The 20,378-nt window shown below is 36.4% G+C and overlaps 1 protein-coding gene across 1 annotated transcript in view; it reads right to left on the reverse strand.

The window, feature by feature from the left end:
- The window catches only part of Nos (Nitric oxide synthase), a 150,772-nt gene that overhangs the window by 41,105 nt on the left and 89,289 nt on the right, over positions 1–20,378 (reverse strand). Inside the window, 1 exon segment of the mRNA XM_074171626.1 lies at positions 4,049–4,140. Within this exon segment, the coding sequence (XP_074027727.1) occupies positions 4,049–4,140 (92 nt within the window).

Consider the following 20,378-nt stretch of genomic DNA (forward strand, 5'->3'; position numbering starts at 1 on the left):
TGAAAAAAATAGGAAGAGCGTGAGAATAGCGTTTTTGAATTACATTACATAGGTTAGTTGTTACCCTGAAGGTGAGCTGTATCTAAAATTCATATTGATTCACCAAAAGTACGCTGGAATATTGATCAGCTCAGTAGAAACAGGTGGTTCAAGTTTCTCAAATGGTTCAAATAATACAAATCAGAAATAAAATGCATCTGTACTCATATCAAATGACTGTTAGAGCTGCACTCATTTCGAACGTTAGGTCACTAATACCTAGTCCAATACGTATCTGTATCTATAGAGTAGGGAGGATGAGTGTAGGTCCACAGCACTTAGGCCACAAGTGACCTATTGTACATCCTCCCAAGGAGTTGTCCTCTTAGGTCATCGTCCATCCTGTACTTTTCAGGAAGGTTGACAGGTTTCTGGGAGACATCTCCTTTATATCGGCAAGTGTAGGCTACAACTTGCCGTCTTGGCCTACACCTGTCGTAACTATTTCTTCGGCGCCAGCTTCCCAGAGGCGCCCAAATCTTTAAAGATTGATCATGGGTGTGACGTTTGTCTAGTTTGCAATTGTCGAAGTCTTCAGTTCGTAGGTGCCACTGGGTCCGCATTGCGGAGGAGTAAAGATAATCGCAGATAATCTGCCGACTGAAGAGTCGGCAATGCGACAGGATGATGTTATTACCTACCGAGGCTTCGGCTAAATCTTGGTGGAACTCTAGTACTTGCCCTGAGGTAACACGTTGTCTGTTCAAGGCTCATAGGGCTTGTCTGCTATCAGTGCAGATTGTTATGTTTTTGTCAGAAATTCCTTTCCTGGTTATTTCTTTTGTGGCGATTGAGATACCAGCCAGTTCTGTTTGGACCATGCTGGAATTTTTTTCTATTCTCCACTTAATCCTTAGGCTCAGTGATCTGGAGTACACTCCACATCCTGAGCCTTATTTGGTTTTTGAGACGTCTGTATATATGCGTATTGCATTTGTAAAACTGAATAAAACTAGGCTGAAAATGAAATTAAGTGTCGAAGAAGAATAACGAAAAGAATCCATCGGCTACTTTTTTGCTGCAAGTTAACGGTTTAGATCTGTACAAATTTCAGTAGTAGCAGGAATTTTCAGATCATGATACACAATAGCGAGTGAAAACCATTACAAAAAAGCCTGGAGTATAGAGAAAGCTACTACAACTCCACAAGTTACAAATCCAAATGTTGTGTTCAAAACTTTGATAAAGGATAGTTCTAGAACCTGATACCAGATTCACATACCCTTTGAATGGGGAAATAGCTGATGGATTCCAGATTCTATTGAAAACACTTCTCCAACACCAGAACAAAATTACGGTCTCTCGACGAGCCTTTCGTTATCTAAGTTAGCTTCCTCAGAAGATCATTATGAACTCTTTATCGATAGACGATGTTTACTCCAGAGAGCTGCCAATGGCCTGAAAAATCAACCAGGCATTTGGCAATGTTAGTGTTGATGAATTCATTGATTGGGGTTGGCTTGTTAGCAGCAGTCGGTACTGGCCAACTGAGTAGGTCTGGTCCTGCTCCACGGCAACGTTCGTCTGCACATTTCACAAATCACCGTTCGAAAATTAACCGAATCGAGCATCGAAGTTCTGCCTCATCCACCTCACTTCCCAGACCTCACGTCAACCGACTATAGAATTATTCGTTATGTTAATCGTTACTTTTTGAAGTAGACTCATGGAAATGGACAGATTTGTTGAAACATCCTGATATAATGAATTCAGTAGTTGTTAAGAATGGAACACAGTGATTAAATCTTTGATCTGGAAAAAATAAGATGTGGCATTTCAATTTGATGGGGCATCGAGAAACTATCACATTTTTGAATGTTGCAGAATGGTTAAAAATTCTTTGAAACTCATTTCGTCAAAGCCTCAAGATATGAGACGAATTCATGAAAAATTTTACTGCAACAATGTATATAAAATCAACATATAAGTAACAGTGACATAGTACGAACATTTTTTTCAATATTTTGAGGTTACTATGACTCTCGTTTGGGTGAATGTTGAGCCATATATACCGAAAAAATTGTCCACGGCAATCAAAATCAACAGATTCCCGCTTTCTTCTGGAGTCTTGTCACAATTTCTAATGAAACCTCCATTTCATTTCAATTTGGCCACCCTGTATACGAATCTATCCCATCAGTAAGCTGCTCATTCTCTTTTCCCCTTTTGGAAACTAATAAAATCATTTAACCCCTTCTTGATCATTAACTCTCTTGCCAATTATGATAATACAAAACGTTTTCATACACGCCAGAATCCAGATAGCGTTTCTAGTATTTCGAAATATTTTGCAGGCGCTCTTAAAGTATTTTTTTGTGGAAGAATCATTCGAGTTCCAGAGTAATACGAGTTCTAATTGAGAGTTTCCATTACGTACGCCTGGAGGGAATATCCTCGGCTACGATTTTTATACATCCGAATGTGTCTTTTTTTTTCATTAAACTGCATAATGGAAAGGAAATTTTCCGAAGTGGAGAATTATTCAATGTACCATGACTGAATGGAAAGTTTATTATATACTCCGATACGTTTCTAGCTCTTTATCATCAGCAGCTGTTATTGAGGAAAATCAAACTTACAGAGTTCTGGAATGAATTTGTGCAATCACATAAACGAAGCCCATTATATAATAGTTTTTTTCGACATCGTTATCTATAATCAATTTCAAAGTGATATGAGATGGGTACTGAGAACAGAATATTCCTATGCACATCAGAGTAAATACTCCACTAGTGTGAATGCTTCTACTTTCAACATTCTTTAATGAATTTCATTGCAAGGCCTCCTAGATCTCCAGAGTTGGTAACTAAAAAGTTTAATCGAACCTATCTAGCTTCCGTTAACAAACTTGAGGATTGCATTGATTGGAAATATTGTATAATTTCATATATCTAACCTCCATGTGAGCCAAAATCTCAAACCTCAATTTGAACTTTCAAAAATCGTACTCATTTGAAGAATCCTTCATTTTTGTTTCATTTTATATAAATGAATTAAAAAATATTTTTTCAGTGATTCAGGTATTTCAATAAAGTACCATTTCTAATTTATGGTTGGATTTCTGGAATAATAAGCAATGCAATATATGGTAAAACCTTGGAGAATACTGCGAATGATTGATTTGAAATATTAGTTTGATATCTGGTGTATTTTATAAATCTAACCTCTACACAAGCTTAAATGTCAAATGTGAATGTAAACTTCCAAAGATCATAATCATCATGAGATTTTTTTGTTTCACTTTATACAAAAGTTATCAATTTCCTCTCTATCTTTCCGAAGTAGTACACCTCAGATATAATACACTTCAGTTAGCGTTTTTTTCCAATTTTCCAAGTAGCTATGATATGTACTTTTTGGAGTTCTCTCAGAGATTCGGTTTTTATCTCCTCAATCGTCGTAAAACGCCATTTTTTCTTTGAATTTTTCAATTTTTGTTACAGAAAAAAATCGCTGGGGGGCAAATCTGGTGAATACGGTGGCCAAAGCATGATTACGGTCAAAAAAATCACCAGCCAGCAATGAAGAGTGAGCAGATGCATCATCATGAATTTTTTTTCCACAAAACATGCTAAGCAGCGCATAAATTCAACTACCGAACTACCGTAGAACTAACTACGTGGCAAGGATCACGCCACGGTAATCAATGTCATAACCATATACCCATGATTTGTTACTAATTATGACCTTTCTAAGTAAATCTGGATCGCCAGCAACTTCTCCAATAGTAATTCACCGATTTTATATAATAATTTTCTTCATAGCCGAACACACAAAATAACTCTAATTCGTAAATTCGTCAATAGAATGTACGTGCCAAGCGAAATTTCAACATTCACCTTATTTTTTCAACAGTTCACGTAAATTCCCCGCCAATGTTCAACTTGGAAACATGGAATAGAGGACACATGGAAACCTCTGTCACATGACGCACAAGAATTTTCAACTCACGATTCCTAAATGCATTCCACGTGATATCCACATCCCGGGTGTTGATTGGGTTTCTTACCTTATGTTCCCTTTGTTGGTACTGTATTTGATGTGATTACAAAGCGCCTCGAACATACCACTGGTTGTTGTTACATATCGGCAATCGAACACCTGTAAGTGAAGTGAATAGTCATTAATCCAATTAATCTTTCGAAATCGTTGTGATATACATGAACTGATGGAAACTGGTTATGAAGTAACACGTTATGGTGTCATGAATGTAATAGAACGATAATTGAGTTTCAAAATCCTTGTTTCTTCCCAATATTTGACACACACTATCTCCTTTTCTAAGTAGTTCATCTGAAAAGTTCAATTCTAGCATTTTATCATGCATAGATTTTATGGAGAACAAAAAAGGGTAGTGTTATTATCCTACTATCATTATTTTCGAAAAAAATTTCAATACAGTCTGATTTCCAATGTAATTTCACTCAATCTGGAAGTGTTTGTCGTGATAAAATAAAGGCTAGTGAAAATCAGTTAGTTGCTATTGCTTGTGAATATTTACTTCAGATTATTCGTCAATCAAAATCAGAAATAGATATCATTCAATTTTCTAGAGTATATTATAATCAGGTGTCACCTCAAATCACATATCTGCTGTAAAATTGTGTACGATACAGCTGCGATAGTTTTAAATTCACCAAGATGATATTTATTACTTGGAAACCTCCATCATCATATGTGTGGAGAACGGGGATAACCCGGACTAATCCCATGTATGCGTATGCCAAAATCCCCATCGAAAGAAAGTGATTAATTCCCCAGCTTTCAGTGTCAATACTTTCAGCAACATTTCGTTGTTGATTGACTGTATCGATTCCTATCAATTTATACTCATACACACATTCACCGTATTTTACCAAATTCGGAATCATCAGGGTGTCGAGAAATTCCTCAGGATTATTCAATTCATCAATTATCTGCTAACTCAAGAGCCATAGTTAGCCTCTCAAAGGTTCCTTTTCATCAGTTATTTGAAGTGAAATATTGGACACACAGACGGAAGATAACTGTAATTTCTAATCTCCAATTATCTGCTAGGAATATTCCATAGCTTGCACAAATGTCAACTTCTGTTGAAGTTGAGCTCATCAGCCGCTCGGGTAGTTGCCCCGAAGAGAAGTGCTCTACTTCCTACTCTCTCATGGTCTCGGACCATGCAGAGAAAGAGTTGAAACTCCTGATGACTTCAAAGACCCCATCCAGTACCATTCTGTCATACTACATATTTCCAACGAGTAAAGTGAGATTGGAACGGCAAGCATATTCCTAGCAGCAAATCTGTTTGTATTCGACAGTGCCAATAACCAGATCTGTCAGAATTTGTGCTGATAATTTCCGCAGGAAGACTTCTTGACTGCTGTTATTTCTTGTGAGTATAAGTCTCTCCGGCATCCAGATGGTGCAGGAAGCTTACATGCTGCGCATCTTCTTCATCGTCCCCGCATCGTCATATTTTGAGATGGACCATACCGAATTCCATACAGATAGCATTCGTGTACTCTTCCACCAACCTCTAGGATTGATGAAGATCCTTCACTTCAAAGGCCCAAAGTTCAAGGTCATCCATATGGAACGAATGGGTCAGAAGAAATATTATCAATATTATTATTCTCAATTGAAACAAATCCAATCCATCAAATCTCCAATTGCCAAATCGAAATTGTAATTGGAATTAAACTCGTCATCGACGACAAAAACAACACTATGAACATGGTTTTGCTGAAATCCAATCTAACCCTCAATTATCGGACCCGCAACTGGTTTTTCGGCCTTCCTATAGTGGAATTAAACAATTCGGTCAACCGCCAATAAAGTTGAATGTTCACGAAACAGTTGAGAGCCAAACATGCCGATCGGTATAACCAACTCGGTTTTTGTTGGAACAAATTGAATGTCCCTACATTATAGTTTTGCCAGAAACGTTTCAATTATATATCGATGAAGGAAGTTAGCTGGTTTTCGGTCGGATTGTTATGACGGAGATACGGTTTCAAATTTTCGAATTCGCTTTGACAGCTCAGAGTAGCATCGGTTTGACTTTTCATTGATATATGATCATCAGCATTGAGTATTGAACTCAGAATGATGATGAAACATTGACAAATTGATGAGTTTTCTGCATGGAGATTATGAATCTCCCCACCCTTCATTGCTTGTTCGTAAATTTTTGGCTTCCGTAATCATGCATCAACTACCGCATTCACAAAATTTGGCCCCCTAAGACTTTTTTCTGCTCTCAAGATTGGAGATTTTACCTAATCTCTGATAGAACTCAAGAACATGTCAAAAAGTGCAAATCAGACTGCTTTAAGGATTGGAATAAAACACTGGCACAGGTATATTATATTTGGGGGGAACTACTTCGAAAGTGATAAAATTGAAATTGATGAATAAACGAATATTTTTTGAGAAAAATTTGAATACACCTCGTGAGTACGGATTGCAGTGACATTTCTAAAATTCAACAGGAGAACCATTGAAATTTAACTGAAAACATGTCATGTATAACAGTTAACATGTGCTACTTCAAAAGAGTTTTTGAAGATCATCTAGTTTATCCAACATACACATAACCCCTGAATATATTTCGTGAAGTCCAAGTCCCAAGTTGCCAAAAACACAGATATCACTGAATTTTTTTTTTCAAAACCAGAATTCACGACACAATCTCAGGATGTTCAGTTAATTCATCGTTAATAAACGTAGATTCAGAGAAGAGTTATGTAAAAATTCGACTTCAGAGAAGGATAGCAAGTCAAATAATTACTCAAAAGTGAATTCTCAACTGCACCTGTTGGTAAACTACTTCATGAGTGGAATTCACCAAATTCTAGGCCTGAATATTTCCAATGTATTCAATCGATATTAAGTTCATGAAATACCTGTATAATTTTCAGTAATGAACCAATTTTCAGAATAAAACTCCTAATAAGAGATTGATATAAGATAACTGTTGAAACTCTATGACTTTGAACCTACTGACTGTTCAAAAACTCTCTCTACATGGGTTTAGATTTAGAATAATTTAAAACTTGAACATAAAAAATAACAAACTAATTAAAAAATCATACAACAAAATCATTACCAATTTTCATATTGAAAAAAGTTTTCGTCAGTCACTAACTTTCCTCAAATCCTAATTTCTAACCATTTCAGAAGGTGCAGTGTCAAACCTTTCTCATTCAAATGTGACACGTCAGATCTTGGTACATCATACCTCTTTGCGAATGTGGAATTGGTTTCCAAAAACTACTTCTATGCTCTTTCATTCTTAGGGAAAAGGATCTCCCTGTTTAACCAATGTGAAGTTTTGGACAAGAACCACAAGTCAACTGATATACTTCTAATCTATCCGATTCTGAGGTTGTTTTCAATGTTATTGAGGGATTTGCCTCAATCATTGTTCTGTAGGCTCTCTTTTTCAAGAAGAAGTGTTAGTATTTGTAGGTTCACCAAAGTGAGACTCCATCGTTTCTTGAATTTGGACAGGGTGAAAGGGATTGTTTTCGAAAATCTCTCAAAACAATATTCAGCTTGTAACCGTTGTTGATAGCGACTTGTTTGACAAAACTCAGGTCTTTCTGACAGTGGAATTTTCAATAGTCTGCGAAGCAAACAATTGAAGGCTGCTGCTGATAGGAAATGTGCCGAGGAATTATGTATGACAATAATAATATAAGATAGTTTTTAGAAAATTACGAAGTCATGTTCATTATTAATTAAAGTGACAGTCAAGTTTATTTTGTATTCATTCTTCTGACAGGGCTTTGAAATATATAATTCAATAACATCTTCAATAAACATCTCTCTTGCAATTATTCAAATGCCATTTTTTTACTCCTACTCCTACTCCTATAAAACTCAGGTTGTTACGTTCTGGCTTCGATAATCTCCGAACAAGGGACGGAAATAAATCTAGCCATCATTAGCGACCCTTCTAATGGAAAAACCATGGAAAAACTCGTCGCAGTTTTTCGCAGTCAGATCCCTCCGATCGAAGGAAGCAAGAAATGTCAAAAATGCTGACACACACTAATCAGCCCGTAGAGCATCTCCAAAAAGATCAATCTCGTATTTGCTTTGAATTCAAACTAGACTCTTGCTCGAACTACTCGAGATCTGTAAACATGCAGGATACAGGGGCGTATCCAGAAGTTTGTGACAATTGTTCGTTCCTTCAAAACACAGGAAGCTTCAAGATTCAGTATACGTTTTCCAAGTGTCTATAGAAGTGTGAAAATTTATTTGGAAAAATTGGTTCTACAGTTCCGGCTTCTGATATGTTCAAATTCATTTCAATTAAGTCAGTAGTATGAAAATTATACTCCACAATACGTCACTGTACGTCAGTTGAATAGTTTTCTCATTAATCTGAACAGCCTCAATCCAGATATGAAATCCACACAATGGAAATGGAAGACGATCACGATTCACTGAACTTCCTAGATTTGACTACCTGTCGCTCAAACAACAAACACAATTTCTCAATGTATCACAAACCCACACACACAGATATGACAATTCACAATCAACTTATGCACTCATACTCACATAAACTTGCAGCATACCATTGTCAAGAACAAACTCAAATAACAGACTTTCTACGTCAGTAACACAGTTTTTTCGTGCATTCCGTGTGTATTTTATCTCTTTGTATTACAGTACATAATGTAAGTACATATGTTTGTACATTAGGATATTTAAGAACTATTAAAATAAAGCATATATGATTCCTATAAAATGTTTTGTTTATCTATCGATCAGCAACCCGAACAGCTGAATGAAAGACTAATGAACTAATGTACACTTTACTATCACGAAATTAATCGTTAGTAGTATAGTACAGTATATCCGGTCCCTTGAAGGTCGTTATATACGGATTCTACAGTATATTGCTTTGCTGACGACAGCACACTTTCTCGTCTTTTCATTTGGATTCCAGGACATCGGCTTTCGAGGCACATCTTCACCAGCAGAAGGAGGATGCATATTTTAATGAGGATCTTGAAGTGCTTTCTAATTGGTGTGAAAGTAACCAGGTTGTGGGGTGTTAAAATACATATCAATATGTCGTAGAATCATGTCGCTAGAATTGCAAAGGCTGCTTCCCAAAAATTCGGAACACTGTTGTTCCGAACCAGAAAAGTGTAAACACCTCAGCAACTTTTGATGCTTTTTGAAGCTCAGACCTTCTTTGGAATGTTGTTCGCATGTATGAAACTCTGCCCCCAAGCACACCCCGAAGTTTCTAGATTCCATCCAGAAAAGAGCCATCCGGCTGATTGGAGACGCGAACATCACGTGTAACCTTGATAGCCTAGAACATCGAAGAAAGGTTGGATATTTGTCTCTCTTTTATAGATACTTTCACGGAAAGTGTTCAAGTGACTTGGGCACTATATATCACCAAAAGCACTATATATCAGAAATATGCGACGGACTCCAGTGATTCAAATCCAATGTGAATCGCTACTTCCGGACAGGCACCGCTCTGAGAGCGCCTGAAGGATCTTGTGCTTGTGTTTTGTCCTAGAAAAATCATGAAAAGTTGTAAGCCTAAACACAGTTTGTAGGAAGCAACTGGAAGGTCTCTTCGAAGCGTCCAACAGTAGTCTGCTATTATTGAAATGCACCATCTTTCCTTGTATATTTTTTCGTTTCCTCAATATCTTGGTGGAATCGTTCAACTTCCTCTTCACTCACAACCAAATTTTCTGAAATGTAGTCAAGGTGTTAATGAAGAAAATATAACTCACTGAGCTACCTAAAGCTTGAACAATGCTTCCACCTCTATGACCTTTGGCTTTAGTAGATATATTTCTGAGTATCAAAGCTGTTATCATAATAACAGCATTCATCTTCCTTTTGCTATATTTCAAATATCCCCAAAATCCCACTCTTCGTCATCCGAGGTTACCCGAGCGAACTTGCAGACAAAGAAAAAGTTCTGCATTATTCCTGACTACGTCAATTTATTCAGAAACGTCGAGGATACAAAATTCGCTATCTTTATAGCACGACCAATTTGTGTAACGAATCGACACTTAAGGTGTAACTTCGTTCAGCCTTATCAAGATTGAATGGGATTGTTTCTCCAGTTCCGTTTGAAAGCTTTGGGGGATGTTGAAATAAATGCTTTCAGGCGTCTAGATTCGGTAAATGTGTACAAGTGGATGGTGAGCGATCCCGACATTGCGAATAACGTGAGTTGGATGGGTAAATATTGGGGAAATCCTGGTACAGTTGTTCGTAAATATACTATAATGATGTTTTGGAGCATGCTATTTCAACGAGCAACTAAGTAAATAATTGTGGATGCTGGATTCTATATGATATTGGGTATATATTATTGGAGCTTTTGAAACCAGTGTCTGAGGTTTAAATTTGGTCTCTGGTCACTGAGAGGAAACAACATTCTGTTCAAGAGTGTTGAACGTCGCTGGGAAACGTGTATAGAGCTGATCAAAGGCAAAACTAATCTATCAGACATTTGCCAGATTCCAGTATTCACGTACATTTGAGAAGGAGGATGGTAACTTTTTCTAGTATAATATATTCATTCAATCACATAAAAACAGCAATCTACAACACAGAGGTCGGAGCAATGTGTTAATTTGTAAGTAGAAATACGATTCCAGGTGGAAAATTATCTTGGAACCAATCGAATAGACTGAAAATATATCGGAGCTCTGCTCCCAAAATTACTCGTGGAATACTAGAAATGAAAATTAGTTTCTAGTAAGCCTATTATTTTTACCCATCCATCTCAATCATTTCGTAATGATATTGTGCTATTCAGCTGGTCACTTCGTTTCATCTACTAAAAAAAATAATTGTCCAATAATTGCATTTCACCCAATGAAAAAGGTCGCCTCAATAATCCCTTGTTTGGCCAATAAAGTAAAATCCCGACCGAAACTGATTACCATTTCCAGAAAGGTCTGATAAATCAATCAATTTTGGTGCAATTGCCAGTTCTCAATCGAACTTCAAACGATTCAGACTTGCCGCGTTTTCAGCTGTAATTTCATTTGATACTCACGAGACATACGCAACCCATTACTGAAAACTCTTTTGCAGAAAACTGTGGAAAATTACAAATGTTCGTCACTTTATTTCGGGGATCTGTCATTGATTGTGAGTAGACAGAGTATTTGAATGAGTGTTCGAAAGGAGAGATTAGAAGTGACTAGCCAAAAACTTCATTCACTTCTTCATAACTGAAACAAAAATACTTCCAAAGATAGGAAAAAAGAAAATAACTGCTATAAAAATACTTGTCTTTATAACTATTCCTGCGAAAACCTTTCGAAACAATTACTTTTACATGAAAACTATTTTTTTCATTCAGTTTGTGCTACAAACAATCGTTATTGAATTGAAACAGATATTACTCATAGAAAAACCACACGTACTTCATAATATCAATGGTGTACTTCGAAATTTCCGAAAGAAGCGCTTTTTTTATCATACCAATAACACCATTTTGTACATCACAAGAAATTTCATGCATTTCTCTCAAACCAACTAAATGATTTCGATAAATCGAACTTGAGATATATCACAGAATAACCAATACCCAAATAATTTCTAGAAACACTAGAGTAGGATATGTTGAAAGGAATAGTTTTCCCAAAAAGTCCTCTCCACCATTCACCATTCAAACAAACTGCAATATTCTTGGGCCAATAAGAGCTGAACAAACGGCGTTATTAAAGTTCCTAACTGCTTGAACAATCAGAATCATCATAAATAGGGAAAGCACAAAATTTTCAAAGTATCTATATAACGAACACACAAGAAATTTTTCGATGTCCTGGAGTCCAAATGGAATGACAAGACAAGTGTGCTGTCGTCAGCAAAGCACATATATTGAAGAAGGTACTCAATTAGCAATAATCGATTGTTCGAAGTGATTTCTAAGACTTAAAGTTCTTCAAACTTGTGGAGTAAAACAATTTTCTGTATATGTTTTTGTGTCGAATTCATCTTCAATTTTTTTATCGTCTAACATTTAATTGTTCATTCACTATTTTTGGATTCCATTGTCCTAAATATTCATCCCACCATCCGCCCAGCAGGCAACTTTTTCAAATTATAGAAAAGTTCTCACCAGATTGAACAAAAACGCTCTATTTTAAAAATATATTCAGTGGTGATTTTCTTTTCCGAAACGCACGTGAAAAAAATTTCAACTGTAAGTTCGAAAGAAGCCTTTGGTTTGAACAACGCTCCATCAACTTTTCAAGGCATTATGAACACTTTTCCTGCGACATAAATCATATTTCTCAAGTGATTTCCCGGCAAAATAGTTTACAAGAAAGCTGTAAATATGGGGGTCATAACTAGAAATTGTATTGAATTTCACAACAAAGCAATAACGAAGAAAGTGTGCCTAATTTTTTTATCGGTTTTTTTTAATATTCATTTCTGTGAAAAAATGCTGTGCGCAAGTCTATGTAATTGAAATATTCGAAAATGATATCAGTTTTATGGAGGAAAATAACAGTGGATCCAAATCAGAACCCTGTGGAACTCCGAAACCGGCATAATGTCAATGGCTGATAATTTTTTTTTTGTGACACTTTAATTTTCAAGGAACAGTTTTCCCAAAAAGTCCTCCTCACTGGTCAACACCATTCACACAAACTACAATATTCTTGGGCCAACAAGAGTTGAACAATAGCGTTATTGGAGTTCCCAACTGCTGGAACAATCAGAATCACCATAACTTCCCGTTTTCTATTTTCAGAGTAGTCCAGCTCAATCTCAACTAGAACAAAGTTTGGAGTCGGCACGAGTAAACTTCACCTGAATACACATTACCTCTCATGATATCAGGCTGGAATGTGAGCAAGCCCCTTGCGCTAATTCTCAAGACGTATGAGGACATACTAAGTACATAGGTAATGGCGAAAAGAGAAAGAGGAATAATAGCTTGTGGAGTAGTTTAACCCTCCAACAACGTGCGGTTCAGCATTTGTATGCATAACTCATGTTGCGTTTATGACTCCCCCACAAAATGTTTTCAGGATATTATTATCGTAGGAAATAAGATCCAGGAAGAATTGGAATGTTACCGGGAAAGGTTTCGAACATGTAACTAATTATGTGACATCATGTCATAACGATTTGTTTATAACTTTTTCAACAACAGTGATGAAAGTAATGTTGATTTTTGAGACAGGTAGGGTGAAATTGCGAATTATTTACGAGTTTGAGGATTGGAACGGATCATCCACTTCATCATCCTGGCCTAAAACTGCAACACCGTGCATAATTTCCAATTCGCTGAAATCGCTTGGGCCACACAAATCCATTTGTCAGGGCTTTCCGACAAACATATTCTGTATGGATATAAACGTCGTCGGATAAAATGAAAACATCTCGCCGGAGTCGCTTTTGGGCGCAGCGGGGACGGATAACACCCCGTTACGGGCGCAGGGGTTGATGGAACTAAAATGGTCACACGGAGGAGATTATTTTCTAAGGGAAGGAGCTGGTGATGCGAGTTTTATGACAGCCGTGTAATTGGGTTGTTGTTTCGTTGTTTATCGCGTCATAGTCGATTCTGTTGAGGGATGACCGTGGGTGATGATGATGACTCCTACGAAAATGGGAAATAAGGATGGACTAGATGGATTTAATAGTAATGAGAATGACAATGAATGGTTTTTATTTCACATGGCAAAGTTTAGCAAAGTGCTATTCTTCCACTTAAATCATTACAAAAAATGGCATAATAATAATCAATTTCAGGACAATAGTAGAATGAAATACAAACGTTTTAGTTCAGATAAATGTTGACTGAGAAATTCAGGTTTGAGTTCACTTTTTGATATTGATAGTGATGAGTGACTCAAAAATTAACTGAATGAATTGAACATTGTTTTAGCATGATACGTGAAAGATCGTTCATAGATAGTACTGTTATGATTCGGAATGTCACAATTATTATTGAAACTGAGGTTTCTTAAATGTATCTGATGTCTGGGAAGAAGTTTTTCCACCAAATAGGCGTAGAAATGTAGGTTTCCATCTTAGTGATCTGGTAGAAGTACTCTTCTTGACGTGTCAATTGAAACTGTCTAGTATAGTACTTGACGTAACTAATTGTTTTCATTACACGTATGTATATTGGTTGTAGACTGATTTTATTTGCTTCATAGAAACCTGAAGAAAGAATGAAAATCTAACAAAGAGGAAGGAGTTCAGTGACGAATTAATGTATACAGTACGGACTCAAATAGTCCCCTTCATCTTAATGTCCGAACGTCGGAAAAAATTTGTGTGAAAAAAATAACTTTGAATACTTTTTGACAGAAAATCCAAAAGTGTGATGTCACTTGTAGCCAAGAGGTTTTTTTTCGAATAGAAAAGAGGGTCTTGTGACATTTCGTGAAGAAGGTAGTTCCATGCCCTATGTTTGTTTGAAGGTGACTGACAATGTTTTATAATGAATTTCGTTAGTTCGGACTTCCATTATTCGATATTATATAATATGATTTGACTTCCCTGAAAGAACTAATAAGAAAAGAAGAATTAAAAATGAAAATAACAAATATATCAAGCGAACAAATCTGATATGAAATAAAAGTGAAATGAAATACATGTAAAAATAGAACGATTGAACGAAAAATAAAAATGAGAATTTAGGAGATTCCAAGCACGAAGTTTTGATTTTTAGTATCTACAATCATCTTCGGGTGATGACTGGACTGATTCCTCCGAGACTATTTATGGATCATTCGAGTACTTTCACTTATCTCCGCTTCACCGGTTTAGTGAGAGATGACCCTTTGGCGGGAGTTGGCCATTTTCAGCTTGATAATGGGTTTCCATATGTTGCGTATCTCTACGCTAGCTTGGCTGAATACATTGTTGGACAACGAGTATGCAGTTTCTTTGAATTTCCTCCTAAACCAATGTTCCCCTCTGTGTATGATCTCAGCTCACGATCACTCGATGTTATGTTGATGGATTCAAACACGCTCTGCTCTTCCTGATTTGCTGATGTTGTACTTAGATCCAATTCTTCTCATCCTTTCTATACTCCTCTGATGTAGAGAATGCAAGCACTGGTTGCATCAGTCTGTTCCTCATCATTTTTGATGTTGTCTAGTTCCTTCTCGAGACCTTCCTTCGTATTAAAGAGCCCGGAGGCACGGTCTAATAGAGTCTTGATGATTCCTCTTTTAGTCGATTGACGGTGGTTGGATTCGTGGTTCAGATACTGTCCCGTATGAGTGGGTTTCCGGTATACAGATGTTTCCCACTTAGTGTCGGTCCTCTTCACCAATACGTCTATGAATAGCGATATTCGTTGTGGACTCCCTTCTCCATTGTGAAAATGATGGAAGGTCTTACGCTGTTGATGTGTTTCAGGAAGGCGTCTGGTTCAGTATTCCCATGGTTCCTCATTATGAAGATGTCGTCTACGTATCTCAACTAGACGCGAGGTTTCTTGTAGTCTCCTTCAATGGCCAGAGTTCCAAACCACTCCATATATATGTTGGCTATGACTTTTACTTTTTGAATTTTGATAGCGAGCTGCGGAGTTATTTGTGTCCAACGTTGGGACCAGTAATTTCGTGACACCACGACTCTCTGTCAGATTTTTCAAAATGATTGTTCTTCGGAGATTGAAATGAATCAGTAACACCTTTAGCAAAAATGAATGTTAATTTCAAGGGCATAAAACGGAAGTATTCTCTTTCAACCTCGTTATCATCAACCATACATTAGAAAAATATTTGAGCACTTGTTCAAAATGTTCTTCTCGAACTCTCTAACAGTGAAACAGTCTTTTTCTAACTTATTTCACACATTTTGGAATGTTTCTGAAATAATTGTGGCACAAGTTTCGATAATTCCATCTCTAATTTCCCGTATCGTTTCAGGTTGCGTAACTTAAACTCCCGATCCCATATAGCCTAAAAGGCTAGATAAATCGAGAGCCTCGTACTTAAAGAATAAATGCTATACTGCAGGCAAAACATCGATTATTATATTTTAATTTTTGGCGAAGGAGTTGGGAAATTTATATTTGTTTTAATTAACAGCGTGACTACTCGGAATTTATTGGTTTTGAAAACCATTCTACAATTCAATATTATATTGGCAACATGTGAAGGTGTAGTTTTACTCTATTACTGAACAAATAAATGCATTACTGCAAGCAAAACATAGATTTCTATACTTGAATTTTTGGCGAAGGAGCTGAGAAATTCAAATTTTCATTACCAGTGTGGTTACCTAGAATTTAATAATTTCCTTTTCAACAATTCTTTGATTGAATATTATATTGGCAACATGTAGAGATGTAGTTTCACTCTAATACTAAAAGAATAAATGCTATACTGCAGGCAAAACATCAGTTTTTATATTTGAATTTTTGGCGAAGGAGTTGGGAAATTTGTATTTGTTTTTTATTAACAGTGTGACTGCTCGGAATTCATTAGTTTTGAAAACTATTCTTCAATTAAATATTATATTGGCAACATGTGAATGTGTAGTTTCACTCTAATACCGAACAAATAAATGATATACCGCAAGCAAAACATAGATTTCCATATTTGAATTTTTGACGAAGGAGCCGGAAAATTTAAATTTTTATTACCAGCGTGGCTGCCTAGAATTCAGTCATTTCCTTTTCAACCATAATTTGATTCAATATTATATTGGCAACGTGTGAAGGTGTTGTTTTACTCTAATACTAAACGAATAAATGGTATACTGCAAGTAAAACATCAATTTTATATTCGAATTTTTGGCGAAAGAGCTGGGAAATCCTAATTGGTATTTTTATTACCAGTGTAGCTGTCCACAATTCAATCATTTTTCAAAAAACAGTCCTCACTTCAATATTATATCGGCAACATGTGGAGATGTAGTTTCCACTCTAATACTAAAGGAATAAATGCTATACTGCAGGCAAAACATCTTGAATTTTTGGCGAAGGAGCTGGGAAATTTGTATTCGTTTTTTATTAACAGCGTGACTGCTCGTAATTCATCAGTTTTGAAAACCATTCTTCTCTTCAATATTATATTGGCAACATCTCAAGGTGTAGTTTCACACTGATACGAAACGAATAAATGCTTTAGTACAAGCAAAACATCGATTTCTATATTTGAATTTTTGGCGAAGGAGCGGGGAAATCCAACTTGTTATTTTTATTACCAGCGTGGCTGCCTAGAACTCAATAATTTTCTTTACAATCATCCTTTGATTCAATATTATATTGGCAACGTGTTAAGGTGTAGTTTTACTCTGATACTAAAGGAATAAATACTATAACTGCAGTCAAAACATGAGTTTTTATATTTGAATTTTTGGCGAAGGAGCTGGAAAATTTTTATTTGTTTTTTATCAACAGCGTGACTGCTCGGAATTCATTATTTTGAAAACCATTCCACAATTCAATATTATGTTGTCAACATGTGAAGGTGTAGTTTCTCACTAATACTGAACGAATAAATGCTATAGTGCAAGTTAAAAAATCGATTTCTATATTTGAATATTTGGCGAAGGAGTTGGGAAATTCAAATTGGTGTGTTTATTACCAGACAAAATTGAATTTCAAAATTAGTTGATAAAGAGTAGCCCACGAATGTTTTTTTATCTGTTATCAACAGGAACATTGATCAATTGATTTTCTAATTATAGTAGAATTCATATTGAAACATTTATTATTGATAACTAGCAATCACTAGCTAAGATTCTTGAGTTTTCTACTATAACAAAGGCACATCAGAATGTCTTAATGTATATTTCATAACCCAACTAAGTTATCATTCTGAATATGTCTTCGTTTCTACCTATTCTTTGGCCTATTTCTTCCCATGCTGCATGACAGATTTTTCCCTACGCTCCCAGGCCTAATTTTTTGAAACTGAACTAATGCACGACGCAATTTTGCCTGAGGATCTTAACACAACAGCTGCGGTAAAACTTTCCGAATGGAAGCAGGAGAAAATGAAGTTTTAATGCACATACATTCAAAAGAGTTTTAATGTGTTTGAATACATGCGCTACTCAGGAAGAGTCTTCGAAATCAGTTTTATTGACGGAGTAGTTGACGAGATAGGAAGTGGAGTGATTGGATAATATCGTTTTCGAGGCTTTATTCTTGTGGAACTATTTTGGTTGGGAACAATAACAGAGGTTCATCTATTACACTCGTATACTTTTAACAACGGGAATCACGAAGTTCGAGATGCAGACTCTCCAGTGACCGTGTGTGTCGCCTCTGTTTGGAAAATGATGAAACAGCAGAGCACATACTTTGTGCCTGCCCCGCTAGGGACCGAATCAGGTTTTTAGAGTCCGGCAGAGCCGTACTCTTACCATCTGAAAGACCACTCATCATACAAACTAATTTTCGTTAAGAAACTGAGTTTATTTGATCGAGTGTAAATAGATGTGAGCCAAAATAAACTCTTGCGGGTTGCGATGGAGAAACGAATAGCTCCTCATTTCTTATTTATGGCAATAAGAATTTGTTCAACCCAGCATTCGTTTCTGGCGTTATACTAGATCAAATTAAAAGACAAGAAAACCGAACAGCCAAACGTAATTTCATGTGAAACAAACTTTAGTTACGACTGTTACAAAGAGGGAACATAAACAACACCCCGGGAATATACCATTACTCGCGGCTTTTTCCCCGAAAGATTATTGGGGTAACGTTTTCCGGCATCCACGTCTGAGTATACCTCTTGCAACGTTCTGAACTTCAAGGGGAACAACGCAAAGAACAGAAGTTCGAGTCGTTGGTAAATATTTGCCGAAAGTTGCTTGCAGTAGCGCACTAGATGAAGTTCGGGACCGAAATGAACAACAACAATGCGAAGATGTTTGAATAAATCATCGACTACGTTATCTAGGGGTATGATCAGAGTTATTCTGAATCGATGACGACAATCGGATTCACTCGCTGGAGATTGAATACGTTTGGAAAAACATATTCAGGAAGTTTATTCCACATAAACGCAGTTTTCCAAATGGAGGAGTTCTTAAACAGTGAAGTTCGAGGTGTTCTGAGTTGAACCTGAAAACGATGAGCAGTCACAGTCCGTCGCTTATTTCTGATATGTACCGTTTTTGGTGGAATTAATTGTACCCAGACACTTGAACACCTTCCCTGAAAGTATCTATGAAAGAGAGACAAATCTCCAACCTTTCTTTGATATCACATACTATTGAGGCTGCAAGCGATGTTCGTGTCGTGGGAAGGAGCTTCATTCATCTGAACGATACTTCAAAGAACCTGCACGTCGTCTTGGCGTCCATTGAAGACTCCACTTGAATTTGGGTGTGTACTTAGAGACCCACTCCTTCTCCACTGTAGCAGCCGCAAATATCCTGAACCAGTACAACCTAGTGTGCCTTTGTATTGGTTTCAAGGCCTGTTAGACATCGTAGTAGTCCAACAACTGTTTGGTATCAAGTTTCGTAAATTTCTGCTTGAATTACAGTCGCATAGATTCCTAGACAGGTAGATATTTCTGTCCTGGGTCTGCGACTGAAAACACCTGCACCAGAAAATGGAAGGTGTTTTTGATCCATCTGTGATCTGCTATTAATATGTGCGATGGGTACGTGAACAAACATATGGCTGAAAATGTATCAATGTGGGGTTCTTCTGTGGGGGCAAAACGTGTTTTTATTGTTCAGAAAAGATCAATTAAAACTATCTTCAATGTTGCACCTAGAGATAGCTGTAGACCCGCTTTCTGCAAGAACAAGATGCTAACGTTACCGTGTATCTATATATATAAAGCTCTACTCCATGTGAAAAATAATGTACTCAATCTGGGAGATGAATCATAACTATGCAACACTAAATAGACATTCATTAACTATCCAAAAAATAAAACATCGACATTCAAGGAATCACTTGCATATAATGGCATAATATCATTCAATTTGTTGCCTTAAGATATTAAATATTTGCATATTATATCATTCAAAAAACAAATGAAGGAGCTACTAACTAATAAGGGGTATTATAGCGTAGAAGAATTCTTAGAAACGGATACTCTATTATGATGATTATTGCTTTCACTGCATTTCTTTCACCCTAGTTGGAAATATATATATATATATATATATATATATATATATATATATATATATATATAGAGAGAGAGAGAGAGAGAGAGAGGTGTAACCTCTCGAAGCGAAGCAGTAACTCGTCTTGATAATGCCATCTGAGATGATGGCGAAACGTCGACTATCGAATAGCATACAACGGATGAACACCCGGAAAAACAACACATCATATATATATATATATATATATATATATATATATATATATATATATACGAATAAAG

Source organism: Leptinotarsa decemlineata, unplaced genomic scaffold (assembly GCF_025532065.1).
Source record: "Leptinotarsa decemlineata unplaced genomic scaffold, Ldec_3_MD MMD2_P_RNA_scaffold_12, whole genome shotgun sequence".
Lineage (NCBI taxonomy): Eukaryota > Metazoa > Arthropoda > Insecta > Coleoptera > Chrysomelidae > Leptinotarsa > Leptinotarsa decemlineata.